The sequence below is a fragment of the Colletotrichum chrysophilum genome (genome assembly GCF_026319265.1).
Source record: "Colletotrichum chrysophilum strain AFK26 chromosome Unknown scaffold_341, whole genome shotgun sequence".
Classification (NCBI taxonomy): domain Eukaryota; kingdom Fungi; phylum Ascomycota; class Sordariomycetes; order Glomerellales; family Glomerellaceae; genus Colletotrichum; species Colletotrichum chrysophilum.
In genome coordinates, this window is record NW_026517628.1 from 670 (window position 1) to 17,558 (window position 16,889).

At 54.9% G+C, this 16,889-nt stretch overlaps 6 protein-coding genes and 1 non-coding gene across 7 annotated transcripts; 3 read left to right on the forward strand and 4 right to left on the reverse strand.

The window, feature by feature from the left end:
* Positions 1-206: 206 nt before the first annotated feature.
* Positions 207-1,329, reverse strand: COL26b_014340 (uncharacterized protein; the record flags this gene model as incomplete). The annotated part of the gene is made up of 2 exons (XM_053186913.1): positions 207-1,251; positions 1,313-1,329. The coding sequence occupies 2 exons, from the start codon at positions 1,327-1,329 to the stop codon at positions 207-209; spliced, it is 1,062 nt and encodes a 353-aa protein (XP_053029137.1).
* Positions 1,330-2,225: 896 nt separating this feature from the next.
* COL26b_014341 (uncharacterized protein) lies at positions 2,226-3,272 on the reverse strand (the record flags this gene model as incomplete). Its single annotated transcript, XM_053186914.1, has 1 exon — positions 2,226-3,272. The coding sequence occupies one exon, from the start codon at positions 3,270-3,272 to the stop codon at positions 2,226-2,228; it is 1,047 nt and encodes a 348-aa protein (XP_053029138.1).
* A 1,909-nt stretch (positions 3,273-5,181) lies between these two features.
* COL26b_014342 lies at positions 5,182-5,269 on the reverse strand. Its single transcript has one exon. It is a non-coding gene; the product is annotated as a tRNA-Tyr (tRNA).
* Positions 5,270-5,717: 448 nt separating this feature from the next.
* COL26b_014343 (uncharacterized protein) lies at positions 5,718-6,271 on the forward strand (the record flags this gene model as incomplete). Its single annotated transcript, XM_053186915.1, has 2 exons — positions 5,718-5,940; positions 5,994-6,271. The coding sequence occupies 2 exons, from the start codon at positions 5,718-5,720 to the stop codon at positions 6,269-6,271; spliced, it is 501 nt and encodes a 166-aa protein (XP_053029139.1).
* Positions 6,272-9,680: 3,409 nt separating this feature from the next.
* On the forward strand, positions 9,681-13,167 carry COL26b_014344 (uncharacterized protein; the record flags this gene model as incomplete). The annotated part of the gene is made up of 2 exons (XM_053186916.1): positions 9,681-9,778; positions 9,906-13,167. 2 exons carry the CDS (start codon positions 9,681-9,683, stop codon positions 13,165-13,167), a joined length of 3,360 nt encoding a protein of 1,119 aa, XP_053029140.1.
* A 422-nt stretch (positions 13,168-13,589) lies between these two features.
* On the reverse strand, positions 13,590-13,897 carry COL26b_014345 (uncharacterized protein; the record flags this gene model as incomplete). Its single annotated transcript, XM_053186917.1, has 2 exons — positions 13,590-13,775; positions 13,841-13,897. 2 exons carry the CDS (start codon positions 13,895-13,897, stop codon positions 13,590-13,592), a joined length of 243 nt encoding a protein of 80 aa, XP_053029141.1.
* Positions 13,898-14,583: 686 nt separating this feature from the next.
* CWC22 (pre-mRNA-splicing factor cwc22) lies at positions 14,584-16,541 on the forward strand (the record flags this gene model as incomplete). The annotated part of the gene is made up of 2 exons (XM_053186918.1): positions 14,584-16,437; positions 16,488-16,541. The coding sequence occupies 2 exons, from the start codon at positions 14,584-14,586 to the stop codon at positions 16,539-16,541; spliced, it is 1,908 nt and encodes a 635-aa protein (XP_053029142.1).
* Between the last annotated feature and the right edge of the window lie 348 nt (positions 16,542-16,889).

The following is a 16,889-nucleotide window of genomic DNA, read 5'->3' on the forward strand; positions in this document are numbered from 1 at the left end:
GTATCAAATGCTGCGCTGTAGCAAAAACACTCCCCAGCGCCTAAGTGAGCAGCGAAGCTATTAGAGATACATGCGTAGATTTCTGCCTTGCAGCAATAGAAAGCAATCCGCCCCCCACACACATACATGTACTTTTCTTTTTACAAACAACCACCAATCTTGCCAGGTCGTGAAATATTGTTCACAAGAAACGACAGCGAGCTATACTATTTCTTCTCCCGCTTCAAAAACTCGGTGACAACCTCAGGGAAGGTGTCGACGACGCTGCCCTTCTCAGCCTTCCAGCCAAGCTTCTCCATCCTGGAAGCGCTGACGCGCATGTTGATTCCGTACATGATGGCAATGTGCATGGCCCAGGTGTCAGGCGGCGGCGGCGTGTCGTCGGGGTCGTAGTCGCTTCCACCCATGCTGGTTCTCGCGGCCTCGACCACGCTAACCGACTTGATCTCCTCGGTTTCGATAACGTCGTGTTTCTTAAGGACGGGCACGAGGTGCTTCATGAACTTGGCGAACGAGATGTCCTCGCCGGTGGCGAAGTAGTACGCCTCCGTTCCCCAGAGCTCAAACGGCTCAGAGTCGGACGCGCCGTTGATGGCCTTTCCGATGAGGATCAGGAAGATCCTCGCGAGGTCGGAGACGTCGATCCAGGCGTGGGTGTTCTCTCCCTCTGCGATTTGCCAGCCCGTCTTCATGGCGCGGGCGGTGAGGAAGATGGCGGGCGTGGTGATCGGGGTCGGGTGCTCAATGGAAGGGCTCATGCCGCCAACGAAGCCCGGCGAGACGATGGCCACGTTGACGTCTGAGGCCGCATCGCGCACGATCTTGTCAGTCACGGCGTGCGTGTGGGCTTCGCCCTTGAAGGCGAGGATGTCCTTGATGTCCTTGATGTCGTCCCACCAGCTGGCGTCCTTGGAGCCGGCGGGCTCGTCCCAGATGAGAGAAGCGCCCGAAGTGTGGATGTAGTATCCCTTGGGTCCTTCGCGCGCCTTCAGGCCCGCGAGGATCGCCTTGATGCCCGCGTCGTGCGTGATGTCCGGGGAGGTGTTGATGACGATGTCGGCCTCCTTGCTGCACTTCTCGAGAAGCTCAAAGTTGCCCGTGTCACCGACGACGTAGCTGACTTGCGGGTACTTGCTGACCAGACGCTCTGCCTTTGCCTCATCCCGCACCAAGACCTTCACTTTGGCGTCGGCATGTTGCTTGAGAAGTAGTTCAAGCACAGCGCCGCCGATGTGGCCTGTACCGCCAACACTGTGAACAACTGGTTAATATCTTATCTCTTCGGTGAGACGGCGATGAGAAAACAACTCACAAAAAAATCTGAGCCATGGTTGACGATGTCAATGTCCGAGGTCTTGGCCGGTGCTTCCGGGAGAACCACGTTTCAAATCCTGGGAGCCACGAGATTTTTATTACCCGAGCGACCCCTCACTAATCCAATGAAGATCTTTGTGTTATTGGACTCCACCGGTGTGGGACGTTGATGTTCAGGGGCCGTCTGCGAATCGAACCCCAGACAGTCTGTGGAGCTCTCATGCAAGAACAGCTCAGTGGTTGCATTACTTTGAGGTCTGCCAAGTTGAAGAATGAACCTGATGCGGCATGTGCTCTGCGTGGTACGAGTTTAAAACTACGGCATTTGGAATGCATCTCGTTATCGCACCGCTTCATTACGTTGGCCGATATCAATGACGTAGTGGTAGGGCCTTTTGACAGTTATTCTGGGTGAAGAGAAGATCTTTGTTGCTGCGCAGGCGGAAGAAGCTGCAGAACATAATCTACAGGGGGAAAGGTCTCAGGATCACCAACTGACCATTATATAAGATTGTTCGACCCGCATACTGACTTGACGACTCCGCCATCCATACATACTACGAAGCGTCGGGCGGAGTTGGACATATCTCTTACACATAGGTGATTCCAAGTTACTCATGGAGGATGTAAGTCGACTGTCATTTTGATCTTCGCTGTTGTCCTCGGTATTTTTCTCGGCCTTACTAGGTGCGTAATTGATTGCACAAAGCCTTATGAATCTTATAACGGCTCAAACCCATATGAAGTAACCGGTGCAGCTTCTCAATACTTGGTGATGAGTTCTTTTGTAATCATTCTTGAATAGATAAGCCTGTATCTGTGAGTGGATCAAACATCAAGATGTAGCACTAGCATAATTAGGTAGTTGGTGCCAAAGATAATAAGGATGTCTGCTCAGATAGCAAATCTACTTAGAAATAGCTAACGACTTTGAAGCAGCCGTGATCTCTCAAGAAACCCTCACCCTCAGCTGAAAACATCCACTGAATTGCCGACGGAGACTCGAACTTTTCGGTGACCATGTAGACACAATCCTTCTTGATATCTGTTGGAGATTCCATCTTACTATACACTGCGTTCGGCAATCGAGCCTTAGTACCAACGATGATAGTAACTCCGCGATATTCGCGGAGGTCGCCCGATAGAATCTCTCCTCTCCGAGATGACCAGACTAGTTGTTTCCACAAGAGGTCCGTCCAGTGCAGGCCAGAGAGTACGTCTTCATCTGGCAGTTTGTTAATCTCATCGACTGGTATCGTGGTCTGTATGAGCGCGATTGATGAGCGACTCGCCCTGCGCTTCGCGCAAGCGCCTTCGAGTTGGGCGACCTCGATGTCAGGGCTGAAGTAGAATGCTGACGAATGTCCAGTGAAGTCTGAAGGAGCAGGACTTCGAAGATCCGCGATGCAGTCAAAGGTTCCGCTCTTGTCGAAGAGCCGATGGGCACGACCCAAGTCTGCAGCTTTGTACAGTTTCAGTTTGTACGGAGGCCCACGACTCACTTCAGGCAGAATGTTGTTGGGTGCCTGGCCATCGTTGTTCGCTGTTGACGATTGTAGGGACGGAGGTGCCGTGGAATTGTTTGCGCATCTTTGCAACCAGGCGTAGCGCATCTCGACGGTGTCTTTAGCCCAGAACCGTGCAGATTGAGCCAAGCGGATGTGTTTGAATTCGGGGTCCATAATGGCATCTTGCGTGTCGCTGTTGATGCCGTAGCGAGTGAGTGAGTTTCGCCATTCTGTTTCGTCGTCGCCCCACACATCTCCGTCGTCTTTCTCGAGGCCTGCAATAAAGAAGTGGTCGAACGTCATCTGCAGGCCCCCATCATAAGGGTCTGTCTCTCGGCTGACAGGCCCTTCTGGCCAATTTAACCACTTTGTCCAGATTTGCTCTGCCTTTTCCTGGGAGAACCCAATCTCGAGGAGGGTTTCAAGGGAAACCAGGGAGTTGGTAGACATCTTAGCTGTAGCTTGGCAGAGTCAATTTGTTGACCAAAGTGTAAAGCTGGAGCTGCGAAATCGGGATTGTAGAATGAACAATCGAAAGGAAACGACAGGACGATGCAGAGAGTGCTGCATTTAAATAGGATTATGTAGCTTCCAGGTATGCAATTTTTCGAGCACCTTGTTACACATCACTGCAACCATTTTGTCTTCTGGGTTAGTCGTCTTCGAAAGGTTCCTGCGTGGGAGAAGTCTCCGCCTTTGCCTCCGAAGCAAATTACTGAAGCTGAAATGCCAGGGGTTTTCGACGGATTAATATTTGGCATTGAGTAGAACTTCAAGATCGGGTTGATTCTTTTGTAATGCGTCACTGGTGATGTTCTGATGTCATGAAGTGACTAAATTACCTCTCAAAAGCTGAAGGTTGTAAAGGTTCTGCGTGTTCTTATAGGTGTTCCCTTTGTTGGTCTTGATGTCTAGTTCATCTTCAGCTTAACTATTTAATGTACAGCAAGTAAAACACAGTTACGCCTAAGAGGTCCTCTGAACGGATTGTAACATAAGAGTATTGCCCAACTTCCAGGCAGATGCACACTTCCCTTCTCCGTACTCTTGCCATACCCTTGCCGTACATACTCTGAACATTCGTCTTTTACAACTAATAAGATAACACACCACCACCACCACCACCACTAAATCGCTCCTCAAGCGAGAAAGACTACCACAAAGAAGGCTTCACCGACGAGATTTGGGATCCCATCAAGAGCGCAGTCGTAGAGGTAGGCAACATTGCTAAGTTCAGCCAGAACCCAAACCTCGCAAGAAAACTGCTCTCTACGCATGGCCGCCTGCTGTGTGATGCGGCATCTCGAGACCGCGTTTGGGGCATCGGATACAGTGCAAAGCATGCCATGAACCAACGAAAGGACTGGGGAGAGAACCGCTTGGGAAAGGCGCTGATAGCCACACGAGAGCACCTGAGGAACGAAGAAACGCGTGGCCAGAGACCGTGGGATTTATGGCAAGACTGAGCCTCCATCCTCCCTTTCCGCGACGACGACTTGAAGGATATCGACCAAGCCTTCCCCATCCACCGCTACCACGATGACATCGGTCCATCCACCGGCAACTTCCCAGAGGGCAAGCTACCACAGACGATTGTACTTGTCGCCCTGCCCGATGCATGCTCCCGGATACTGTTGGCGCAAGTAACGGCCCGTTACCGTCGGCAAACACAACACTAACATCTGCAGCAGCAAGAAAAACAGCATGCCCAGCACTAGGGCGCCCATCACCAGCAGTCACTCGCACCGCGCTGCAGCCCGCAGAAGCGAAAACTTCATAATAAACAACAACCACGTGCGGAGCATGAGAACTTCTATTATCGGCGGTCATTCGAACTCCGTTCCAATATCCGGCCGCCGCATCTCGCAGATAGCGAGCAGGTACATTGAGTACATATTATGAGCTGGCATAGCTGGCCACCCCAACAGCACCCATCTGCCCAATACCTATCCAAAGCCTCTGAACTTCGCGGTTTGACTGGTACCAACTTGTCAGTTGCCACAAGCTCACTGAACCACACTGCTCACGCTCCAATGTCTTGGTTCCTCTGGAGGTCAATATAGGGGGATAGGTTTTGGTCTCTAAGTCAAAGGTTTTGCAGAGTCTTCGTGTCAAATCTGCAGCCAACATCTAATTATCCAAACGTCGAAAATAGCAACAACACATGTGCCACGACAACATGATCCAAATAAATGTGAAAAGCGAATAGAAGGGCCAGTTAAATGCTCAAAGTAACGTTGCTGAGCCTCTAGCGCCAAGAAATTCACTGGAATGCTGTCTCTCTCAGTGAAATGCACAATCTCAGAGATGACCCAGGACGCAATTATGCAATGGCAAAAACCGACAAAAAAAGTTTGTTTCTCCCCTTCCAGAATCGAACTAGAGACCTTTCGATGACAACGTAACCATTACAGTCGAACGTGATGAACCAACTACACCAAGGGGAGAGATTAGAGGCTAAGCCTCTCTTGGTGAGATGTTCTGTGCAGCAAATTGCGATACTAAGAGGGGCAGCGCCAATCCCAACCTCGGAACCCCGCGAAAGGCGGCACTCAGCCCGCATCTATGGGAAGGAATCTCAACGACTCTGATTACCGATCCAACTATCGCATCGTAGCTTTGAAGACGACGACAGGTTGCTGTGCGTTAGCCGCGCAATTGCACCATCGTCGCAACGGGAATTCCGACTCTCATGATGTTCTCCCTTCCCGGATAACAGTTCCGAATTTCGGGTGTCGTCAGACCAGGTGCCCGGGCCGAAGACTTAACTAACACTGGGACTTGGGACGGGTATAAACGTCACACACCTCCGCCGCTCGCTGGTGTGTGCTCGCATACGTTGAAGAAACATTATCAGTGAGGAACAGAAACAAGTTCACTGTACGAAATCGAAAAATGGGAGAATTCGCAGCGACAGAAGGCGTCGAGCCGTACGACAGCTACTCACGGCTGGAGCCGTTCTGGCCGACCGAGACGGCTATGGACCGGGACCTTCGGCTCCGCCTTAGGGACTTTTACCGGACGAGCGACAACAAGGAGCTGAACGAGCAATGGCTGGCGTTCTTCACGCCGGACGCGAAAGTCAAGATTGGACCGCAGGCGGCCGAGAAGCACGAGAGTACGTACGACGCGGGTGATGAGTTGCAGCCGTAAGCTGACACTTGGATCAAGACCTCCGGCAGCTGCGGACGGAGATGTGGGGCTCAGTCGCGGCGAGGAAGCACTGGATCACGAGCGCAATCGGGTCAGTAACCGAACAGGGTGTGCACGTCATGTTGAAGGGTGGTGTCAGGAGAAAGGGGCTGGATGGAAGTGAGAACGTGTTTAGTTGGGCTGGGAGTGCGGCATGGAAGAAGCACGATGGTGAATGGCGAATGGATGATTATCGGGTCTGGCTAGACCAGTGGGCTCCGATTGAGGGGCCACTGCCTTTTGAGTCCAACTTTTGAAGCGTCGAATGCGACACCTCGGACACTGTAGAGCCGAGAGGCTGGGAGTTGTCAAGGCAAATTTAGAATTGGACGACATACGTCCATGGCATTATCCGCCGAAAGACAGATGTTGGACGAGACGCTGGGAATTGGCGCAAAGTGTGTTTTGTCGAACCCACTGACTGCGCCTTTTCACGATGGCATTCCGGTGTTCCATTCTCAGGCTGACGGACGGGAGCGCATCGAATTTGATCTCATCGATGACGATGGATTCATCCGGTAGTAGCTCCGACCTCAAACCGCTCCATGCGCTTGCGCTTCGACGAGGTCGCGACCACGGGCGTCCCCGTGCCATGCGTCGTCCGCGTCGCCTCGTCCTGCACCATCTCGCCTCGCTTCGCCTCGTTGGATTGGGGCTGTTGTCTTAGGTAATGACCCGACGATAGCCAGAACTCAGCTTTCCCAACAGATGACTTCATAACCGGCATCTCATCTTGAAACGGTGAGGGTTGAGAGGCTCGAGGAGTTCTCAGAGATGCGAGCCCGCGGGCATAAGGAGGGGTACCAGGAGAGCCCTACCTACGTCAGTGGTGGTGTGTTGTTCTCGTGGGCCACGAGAGAGCTATGAGTGGCCCGTTCACCTGACTTGGTGGCCCCCCGTCCTCCACCGAGGGGTCAGGTGTCTTTGTCAGTTGGACGGTCTGGCCAGAAGAGTGTCGGGTGTGGCAGTTTAACAGCTGGTGCGCGACAGGATGGACGGGTGACCGATGACGGGGACGGGGGGGTAAAATGGGATGGGCGACGGCACACCGTAAAGAGGCATGGAGAAGCGAGGTTGCGAGGCAATTTCCAGGTTGGCGGTAGGTGAAAGACGGGCAACCGTTATTTTAGTGTACGAACCGTCGTGCTGTTGTCCCGGGGGAAGCTTGGTTGAGAGCGTCCAGCAGGTCGTGTCTGCGCCGCCGTCACCAGGCCAAAGCGGAATGATGGCATCGGTCACCCCCGGATCGTCACTATCATCCGTCGTCCACCGCGGGCGCAGGCGCGTGTAGGCACGCACAGCCCAGGCGTCAGCAGCTGGTCCCGGACACAGGGGTGAGATTGTAGTGATTTGACGGAGATTGATGAGCGAGATTGGTGGATGAGGGGGAGAAGGTGGAAGGAGTAAAGGACAATGGGAGTGTCAGTTCGGCATTGGTCTTGGTATTGGTTGACTGGGTTGGCTCTGACTAGACCTGGCGCCGTTGCCGCCTGCGTCCTGACTGCTAAGAAAGAGTGAGAGAGACAGAGAGACATTCCAAGGTTGGGTTGCCCGTCGCCGGCCTCGGCAGAAGAGACTCTGTATGCGTATGCAGAGCTCAGCTTAGCACCAGGAGTGTGGTGTGGTGTGGGAGGCCAACCGTCAGGCACATGGTAAATCGGTGGAAGTGTATGGAAGAAGAGATGGTGAGTGTTGAGCGAGACGAGGGGTCTCAGACAAAGATTGAATTCGTAGCGTTGGATCGTGTCCCTCTGACAAGCGGATGTGACTTTGATGTTTGCGTCTTCGATTTCGCACAAGGAGAGGACTACCGCCCATCTGCGGTTCCGTGTTGAAAGAGCTGCTGGAGGCGTATCGCAGATAATGCGATTGTTGCTCCTGTTGATGGCTGGGCTGGACTGAACTCCGGGACACCAGACCAGGCCAGGCCAGACCCGACTGCTCTACCGCGTAGAGAGAGGCCTGGGCGTGTCGACCTGAGTGTCAAGCAGGAAGTGTCTGTTGCTGATGTCTGGGATACGTACCGCCGTACCTTAATGGCTTGCAGTGCCAAGTATCCCGAGATCGAAACAGGTATTTCTGCGGCTATTGTTAGCACAAAGAATACCTAGGAAGACTTTATCATCTTCAACCTGTCCCAACCACCCCCTGTCCGATGAAGAAGGCTGGCTCCAGATTGGTGCGCTGTATCTGTAGCTGTATCCGCACTGCGTCCTGCATCCTGCCCTGCGCTACATGCCGCCGAGATGTACCGGAGGCCATGCTCGAGGGGCAGAAGATACCTCGCACCTGGAACCTCCTGCCTTGCAGTTGCAGTTGCGGGACAGTGCCAAACAGCATTAACAGCAGCAGCAACATCAGCGCGCAGCACCAGTGCCCTGGATGTCCCTCTCCCCGGAAACACCCCTCACCCTCCCACCCTCTTTCATTCCAATCCTGGCCAGCTGCCTGCGCTTGACACCCCTGCACCCTGGCCCCAGTTCCTCCAACTGGCTGTCCTGATTGAAGTGGAGGGCGTGGAGGGGTGGCTTGGAGGGGGGCATTCAGTGAGTGGCACCTTGGGGGCACCGCGCCGTCCTCGGGTTGTCGAGCTGCGAAAGCACGCAAACGCCCCGCTCCCTCCCGCGGAGAGCAGCTGCTGCACCAGTGACCTGCTGAGGGACGAAAGTGCGGGTGGACTCTGAAGGATGTCGCGAGGGGTAATGAAGTACTGCGTCGCAATGTGGAAGTGGAAGTGGCAGGTTAGTTGGGCTGAGGGTAGGAGGGGAGGTGCTGTGTAAGGAAGGTCCGGCTTCCCGTATCTTATCTGACCTCTTCTGTTCCATTACGGCATCCGATGTACCGCTGTACCCATTCTTAGACGACCCCGGCGCGCCTGTGATTTGATGGTGGTGTACCTGACCAGGCCCGGCCTGACCTGCTGGAGACCTGCTGGCGGGGAGCACGTACCATGCAGCACCTACCTACTCCGTACCGGGGACCTGCTATGCTACCTACCTACCTGTCGCCATGACTGACCTCACTTCCTTCCCCCGTGCTCCTTCCCTTCGACTCATCAACAACAACCAAACCAAACTACGATAGCAGCATTCCCGTGAACATACTCGTCACGTCACGTCCTGTCACGTCCGTCACGTCTTTCCTCTTCTGTTTCCTTCTATAGACTGTTTCTTCACTTGCGACCGTAATTACTTCCTCTCCATTTTGGCTGTGCCTGGAAAGAACGCCGCTCTTTACACTTCTGCTTCTTCCGTACAACCTTCACCAACGATACGAGGCACGACTTGCCTATTTTCTCCATTTGCCATATCGAGCCGTCGTTCAAACCGAAGCATATCCCAGCGTCTGCGGCACTTTCACCCTCCGAGGTCATCTGCCGCTTTTCTCGCCGCGTTCCGTCATCTCTAATAGACCCAACCAACCGTCGCTTAACCCGATACCCCTCATACCACCATCGAACCTCTTATCGCGATCCTCCACGACTCTCCATACATTCAAAGTACTCGTATTCTCTCAAAGGGTAGAGCTACCTTGCGGGAACGCAGGTTCTTGGAGCAGGAAACTGCTCCAACTGCGGCGCAACACCACTTGAATGCCGAGTAAGTTCGGACCTACTCCGCGCTTCTGACGCATACGTGCTAGGTTCAGCAGACGAACATCATACTCATGAAAATTCTCAAAACAGGCTCTAAGAAGGACAGAAAGAACGCGAAAGATGGTGGAGTTAGCGCCGCGGTGACGAAACTCGCCGCGGGCAAGTTTGCGTACGTTCTTACTCCCCTCTCCTGAACCCCGCCATCAGCACCTTTGAGTCACTGCTGCCTTGTTCTGCATCTTTGCTTAAAACCTTTGTCGTGACAACTTCCACTGACATCTTCAAAGAAACGGCAGTCCTTCCAAGAGTCCCCCCTCCGATGCGTCGTCGCCTCCCGTCAACTCCCCCGACATCAGACCCATTGCTCAAGGCTCGTCACCCTACGATGGGCACCCCACCATCTCGCCGACCCTGGATGCCCTCTCCACGACGTCTGTGTCCGCGAGTACTGCTGCAAGTACAAACCACGAATGGGCAAGAGGAGGCCTTGCTGGTTCTCCGGGAAACTTGATTAGCCTCATGGGTGAATCTCCGCCTACCCAGCCGTCCTCCTACGAGGATTCCGGTCGCCTCCACCACGGGTGGGCTGTCCAGCGCCAGTCCTTGACTCCCCAAACTGCGTCGCCCTCCCCTCCCAACAGCATGCCAAATCATATGAAGCGCCCACTCAGCTTCCAAATGGATGCCCAGTATCCACTTGAGGCCTACCATCAACCGGCTGCAGCTGCAGCCTTTCGCCGTAGCTCCATGCAGTCGCAGTTGTCCCACGCAAGAGTTGGTTCTCACCCTCCACTTCCCCACCAACCGCAGCCGCATTTTTATGGCGCCCCGGATATCGATTTCGACATGGCCTCCAAAGCCGGCTTGAAGGCTGGTGACAAAGGCTACCATTTTGGCTTCGACAATCTGCCGTCTCCCCACACCGAGCTTGTTCCGGGATCGGACAACGTCGCACTGGCGGGGTACGAGGGTGGCCTGGAAGTCTACTCCGTGACCAAACGCGGCCTCGACCGTGTTGCCGGCCTCAAGGGACTTCGGGGTGGTGTGTACAACGCAAAGATTCTGCCTTGGTCCACTCCAAATGACCAGGCTGAGCTTGGCCCTCTGGTCGCCGTTGTTGTCCACGGTCCAGTTCTACCACAGACATCGCCAGAAATCGCCATTCAAACTGCAAATGAGACCATCGCTGAAGAGCGCGAAGTTCCTGACAGCCCCCGAGCGGACGGCAGCCAGAAAGGAGGGCCCTCTGGGCGGTTCACCCCTGCGATCGAGTTCTACCAGACTTCCGTTGAGTTACACTCCCTGAAGACGGGGAAGCTTGTTGACGTACTTCTTCAAGCTCCAAAAGTGCCTCTTTCAACGCCGGTGACGAGCCCAATCTTCAAGGCGCCACCTCCCACAGGCGCGTTCACCGTCAAGGCCGATGCTGGCAACATTGTCATAGCTTCAGGCGTGAGCGGAGAATGCTGGGTTTACCGACAAATTGTGGATGTTGTCGACAGTCCTGTTCGCTTCGGTTGCATGGGAAAGCTTTGGACCAGCCTTCAACAACTCCCAAGAGGGGAAGTTGCGGAAGAAGCGGAGCGAAGACATTCGCCCGCACCGCCGCGTCCTAACCCTCAAACGCCGATTCTGTCGCTCAACGGCAAGTGGCTCGCCTACTGCCCTCCCGCCGCCAATTCACAGATCGCCCTTCGCGCACACGTACCGGTTCCCATCTTTGGCAAGGCTCCCGGCATTGCCTCGGTAACTTCGCCTGTGGTTCCTGGTGTTACCGGCGCAGTTGACTCTCCCATGGCAGAGAGCATGGTGAACAAGATCATGCGCGAGACCACGCAGGAATTGATCTCTGGTGCGAAATGGGTTGGCCAGCAAGGCTTGCAGGCCTGGAACTCGTACTGGAACAAGAGTGCGAACCAAACGCCGCCCCAACAGCCGAGATCGCCACCACTCGCAGCCCAGCAGTGGGCTGGTTCCTACCCTCCCCGTCACGATGCGCCTCAGTTCCCGCCAACTCATGGTACGCCGGGCCAGGCGGTCACTAAGGATCCCGGTCTTGTCTCTATCCTGGACCTGGACAGTCTGCCAACTTCGGCCGTGTTGCATCCTCTGATCACGTTTGCTTCTCCTCTCGGATGCAGCTTCTTGTCATTCTCGCCGACGGGCCTGTCGCTGTTCACAGCAAGCGGCAAGGGCGACGTGCAAACCGTTTGGGACCTGATGTGCATACAATACACCAAGTCTTCCCCACTTCAGGTACTGGCGTCTAACAGCGCGATGGGCCCGAGAGTACGTCAAGTCGCCCAGTTTTCGCGAATGACTGTGGCCCGAATCGTCGAAGTTGCATGGTCGAAGCCCAATGGAGAGCGAATCGCCATGGTCACTGAACGAGGAACTGTTCATCTTCTGGACATGCCATCGAGCGCATTTACTTGGCCTCCCCCTCGCCGCCGCAAGGCAACGGAAGAGAATGGAGCTCCCGCGTCGGACGCCCCTAGCTCTGCTGTCTCCATTGCTTCTAGTGCCTTTGGTGCAGCCTATCATGCAGCCAGGCCTCTCATCACTCGGCCGCGTAGGAGCAGCTCGAATGCGCAAGGCGTGGCACACGGCAACTTTGTCGATTCTGCGAGTGTTGGTGGCAGGGCGATCGCTGCCAGCATTAGCCATTCCCTCGGCAAGACCGGTGTTGCCATCAACCAACTGCGTCACACAGGAGAAAACCGCGTGTCTCTGCCGCAAAGCCAATGGCTTCCCACAGCTTCATGCGTCGTATGGATTACTGGTAGAAAGTACCACACGCTTTACGTTGTGGGCGATGGTCTCGTCCGCTCTTACCCATCCAAAACCCGTCGCCCTGCACCGACGCCTCCAAAGCAGCGAATGCCAAGAGGTAGTCGGTACAAGGACTTCAAGGTGCCAGCGCTGCCAGATGATGGATTTGCCCCTGCAGTTAGGCAATTCATCGACTCAGATGAATATCTTGACTTGTCCGATCGAGAGATGGACGCTGGCAATACGTTGACTCTGGACCCTCGTGCTAGACCCCTGCATGCTGATCTGAGCGCCGAGGCATCGATCCCGCAAGCTGAGATAGAATCCAGCGCACCTTACCAGCCCTTCCATACCGACAGGCGTGTGTCTCTCTTCGAGTACAATGAACAAGCCTCGAACCCGACTCCCTCGCTGGCTGCACTCATGGCTGAGACCAACCTCGACGAGCGACCCACGCCCAAGCAGAAGAAGCGGCAACAGCGCCCCCAGGTCTCATACAACCCGGTGGAGCCGAACACTTCCCAAGCATGGGCGTTTGGTCAGCCGCTCAACATGGTTCGGCTGGACGTTGGACACCACTCGGTTTCAGAAGATGAATTCAACATCTCGGATGATCACCGGGCGCTTCCGTTGTCTTCGATGGAGAGAGTCATGCATCGTGGGGGGAATGGTGACGAGATTGTTGTCACTACTCGGAGACGACGTGGAGCTCGTCATGCGGAGGATGAGGATGGTTTTTTCGAGGACGATTGTGAAGTCCTCGACTTTGCTGATCAGAGAGTTTGAGAAACAATGCAAGGGGCGTTTGGAGCCAGGTTAGACCAACAGTCATTCGCGCCATGATTTCATTACTGGATGGGGGAGGGGTCGGTATGTAAACACGTTTGCTGGCCGATGCTCTAGGATCATGGGGGCGGATACTTGGCCGGTCGTGCCACTCACTCCTTTATTGGTCTTTTTTGGTATTCTTCTCTCTGGCATAGGGTAGTAGTCCTTAAACATATGCAGAGTAGGTAGCACTGCTCCGAGATTGGCCATGTGCTCAATTCTCCAATACAACCAGCTTTAGATACCCATTCCTGTATACAAGTGCGCAACACCCTTCGCTTGATGTTTGTGACTGCTTTGAGCGGAAGACGTCCGATTGTAATAGATTGAAATCGGCCCTACAAGAGCCGCGACAGTCGTCCTGTAATGTTTGAGATCCTTTACGCCTTCTTCTTCGCGGCAGCCTTGGCCTTGGCGGCCTTCTTTCTGTTGCTTCGGATCATAACGGTGCCCAAGAAAGAGCCGACAACGGCGCAGCCGACGAGAATGAGGATGACGGGGATGCGGATGGCCCAGACGCGAGGAGGGAAGAAGTTCTGAAGCGGGTGGTCGTCATCGACGAAGGGCTGTGGCGGGGCGTGTTAGCGCACCTTGTGGTCTTGGTGGAAGCATGGGGGGAAAGGGCATCTACCATGAGCAGGGTCCAGATGGAGTAGTATGTGAAGATCACAGAGGCAGCCACGAGCATGGCGAGACCGACGAGTGTTCCAAGCTGGAGGAGGAGCAAAAGTTAGCCATGACAGTCCCTCAGTCATCTTGCGCTGCATCCCTTGTTGCGCAAGGTGGGACGCAAGGTCTCCTGGGAAGGGTCGACGTACCATTGTCGTGTTTGGTAAAACGGAAGTAAAGGAGCGTGAGGAAGGAATTGGCGGATTGCGAGTGCGGCTGCCGGTGAGATAGTTGACAGGTAACCGGATGGGAGAGGTATCGTGGGGAAGAAGGAAAGTGGTTAAAGGTCAACAGCTAGCTGGCCGATCGGGAAAATTGTCGTCGCGATTTCAGGGGATGAGGGCGCGCCTGGTGGACTGGACTGGACCTGTGCTAACAGAGGAGCTGCCACGGTTGACAATGCACTTCCACGCACGCTTGCTTGGGCGGGTCCCCCTGTCAGGAAGGCAAGCTCCAGCCGCAACTGGCTCGTGCGTCCTTCTCGATTATGGGGCGTTACAAGTCCCCAGCCACAATTATGATTTTTAGGTACCTTTCTTGGGAAGCCTTCCACCCAGGCTGCGTCAAAGCATCCTTTCCCCAAGGAAAAAAAAAGTCGCCAACAAGCAATCAGGGTGTGTCCGATCGCCCGCCCTTGCCTCAAAGCGTCGCGAGTTCCCTTCGAATCCGGGATCGATCTCTGGGACTTGGAAAGCAAAAGGCACGATGGCATCGGCAGACGTTGAGTCGCCGCGCCCAGAGCGCCGCGAGCGCGACGGCGAATCTGCCGACGAACGCGACATCAGCGACCGTCGACCACGCCACGATAGCGATGGCGAGCGCCCACGCGATCGTGGTCGCGATCGAGCTCGCCCAGATAGCTACCGTCCAGCGCCCAAGGAACGTCGTCCGAGCCCGCCTGCGAAGACTGAGGAGGAGAAGCAGGCTATCGCGAAGGCCGAGTACGAGAAGCTCCTTTCGATGCGATCCGGTGGCACGTACATCCCGCCTGCTCGACTGAGGGCGCTCCAGGCTCAAATTACCGACAAGAGCTCGAAGGAATACCAGAGGTTGATGTGGGAGGCGCTGAAGAAGAGTATCAACGGTCTGATCAACAAGGTCAACTACTCCAACATCAAGCACATCGTCCCCGAGCTGTTTGGCGAGAACCTGATCAAAGGCCGCGGTCTTTTCTGCCGCTCCATTATGAAGGCGCAGGCAGCAAGTTTGCCGTTCACGCCCGTCTTCGCGGCCATGGCCGCCATCGTCAACACGAAGCTCCCAGCGGTCGGCGAACTCCTAGTGAAGCGCCTCATCATGTCCTTCCGCAAGGGCTTCAAGCGCAGCGACAAGGCTGTCTGCGTCTCCTCTACGACATTCTTGGCGCATCTCATCAACCACCAAGTCGTCCACGAGAGACTTGCTGGCCAAATGCTCCTGCTTCTCCTGCACAAGCCGACCGACGACAGTGTAGAGATTGCCGTCAACTTCTTCCGCGAGGTCGGACAACACTTGCAAGACATGCAGCCCGCGATTGCTATGGCGGTTTGGGACCAGTTGAGAAACGTGTTGCATGAGGCCGATATCGATAAGCGCGTGCAGTACATGATTGAGGTGCTCTTCCAGGTTCGTAAGGACAACTTCAAGGACAACCCGCCTATCAAGGAGGAGCTGGATCTGGTGGAAGAAGAGGATCAGATCACGCATATGGTCGATCTGGATGGCGAGATCGATGTTCAGGATAGTGTGAACATCTTCAAGTTCGACCCGCAGTGGGAAGAGCACGAGGAGGCTTACAAGAAGCTGAAGGCTGAGATTTTGGGAGAGGGCAGTGACTACGAGGATGATGACGACGAAGATGAGAGCTCAGAGGAGGAAGAGGACGAGGAGGAGAAGGCCATGGAGATCAAAGACCAGTCTAACACCGACTTGGTCAACCTCCGACGAACGATCTACCTCACGGTCATGTCGTCGATCGACCCCGAGGAAGCAGTCCACAAATTGCTCCGAGTCAACCTTCCCGCGGGACAGGAGCCAGAATTGCCCTCCATGATTGTGGAGATCTGCTCTCAGGAGAAGACATACTCCAAATTCCACGGTCTCATTGGAGAGCGCTTTGCTAAGCTCAACCGCTTATGGACTGGCCTTTTCGAGGACTCTTTCGTCGACTACTACAACAAAATCCATCGCTACGAGACGAACAGGTTGCGCAATATCGCGCGCTTCTTCGCTCACCTACTGGCTACCGATGCCATAGGCTGGCATGTTCTGTCCGCCATCCACCTCAACGAGGAAGAGACAACCAGCAGTTCCAGAATCTTCATCAAGATTCTTTTCCAGGACATTTCCGAGGAGATTGGCATGGCGAAGCTCCAAGTGCGCATGAAGGACGAAATCCTTCAACCCAGTTTCACCGGCTTGTTCCCAAGAGACAACGCACGCAACATTCGCTTCTCCATCAACTACTTCACCAGTATCGGCATGGGAGCCCTCACCGAGGCATCGCGCGAGTACCTTCAGAACATGCCCAAGCCGGCGTTGCCCGCCCCCGCAGCCGCCGACGAATCGGACTCCGAGTCGGTATCCAGCTACTCCTCATACACTGGCTCTTCGTACTCTTCACGGTCAAGATCAAGGTCAAGGTCTCCGAGACGCGTCACAGATCGCAGAAACTCAGTGTCTAGATCTCCTTCACCCCGCGGACGAGGCCGCTCGTACAGTCGCAGCTCATCACGATCTCGCTCATACAGTCGTTCGATCACCCCTCCGCGCAGGGGACGCCGCGACGATTCGTACTCGGCCAGCCCACCCAGACGACGCGGTCGATCCGTCAGCTATTCACGATCTCCCTCTCCAGCCCGAAATGGCCCCAGAGATCGCAGTCTGAGCGGAAGTCCGCCGCCTCGTCGCGCCAAGAGAGATAGCCACTCAGCCAGCAGATCGCCTCCTCCGAGAAGAGGACGGTCCGCATCTTACTCTGCAAGCCCCCCGCCAGCCAGGGGTGCACCCCGCGGCCGAAGTCCCAAGCAGGA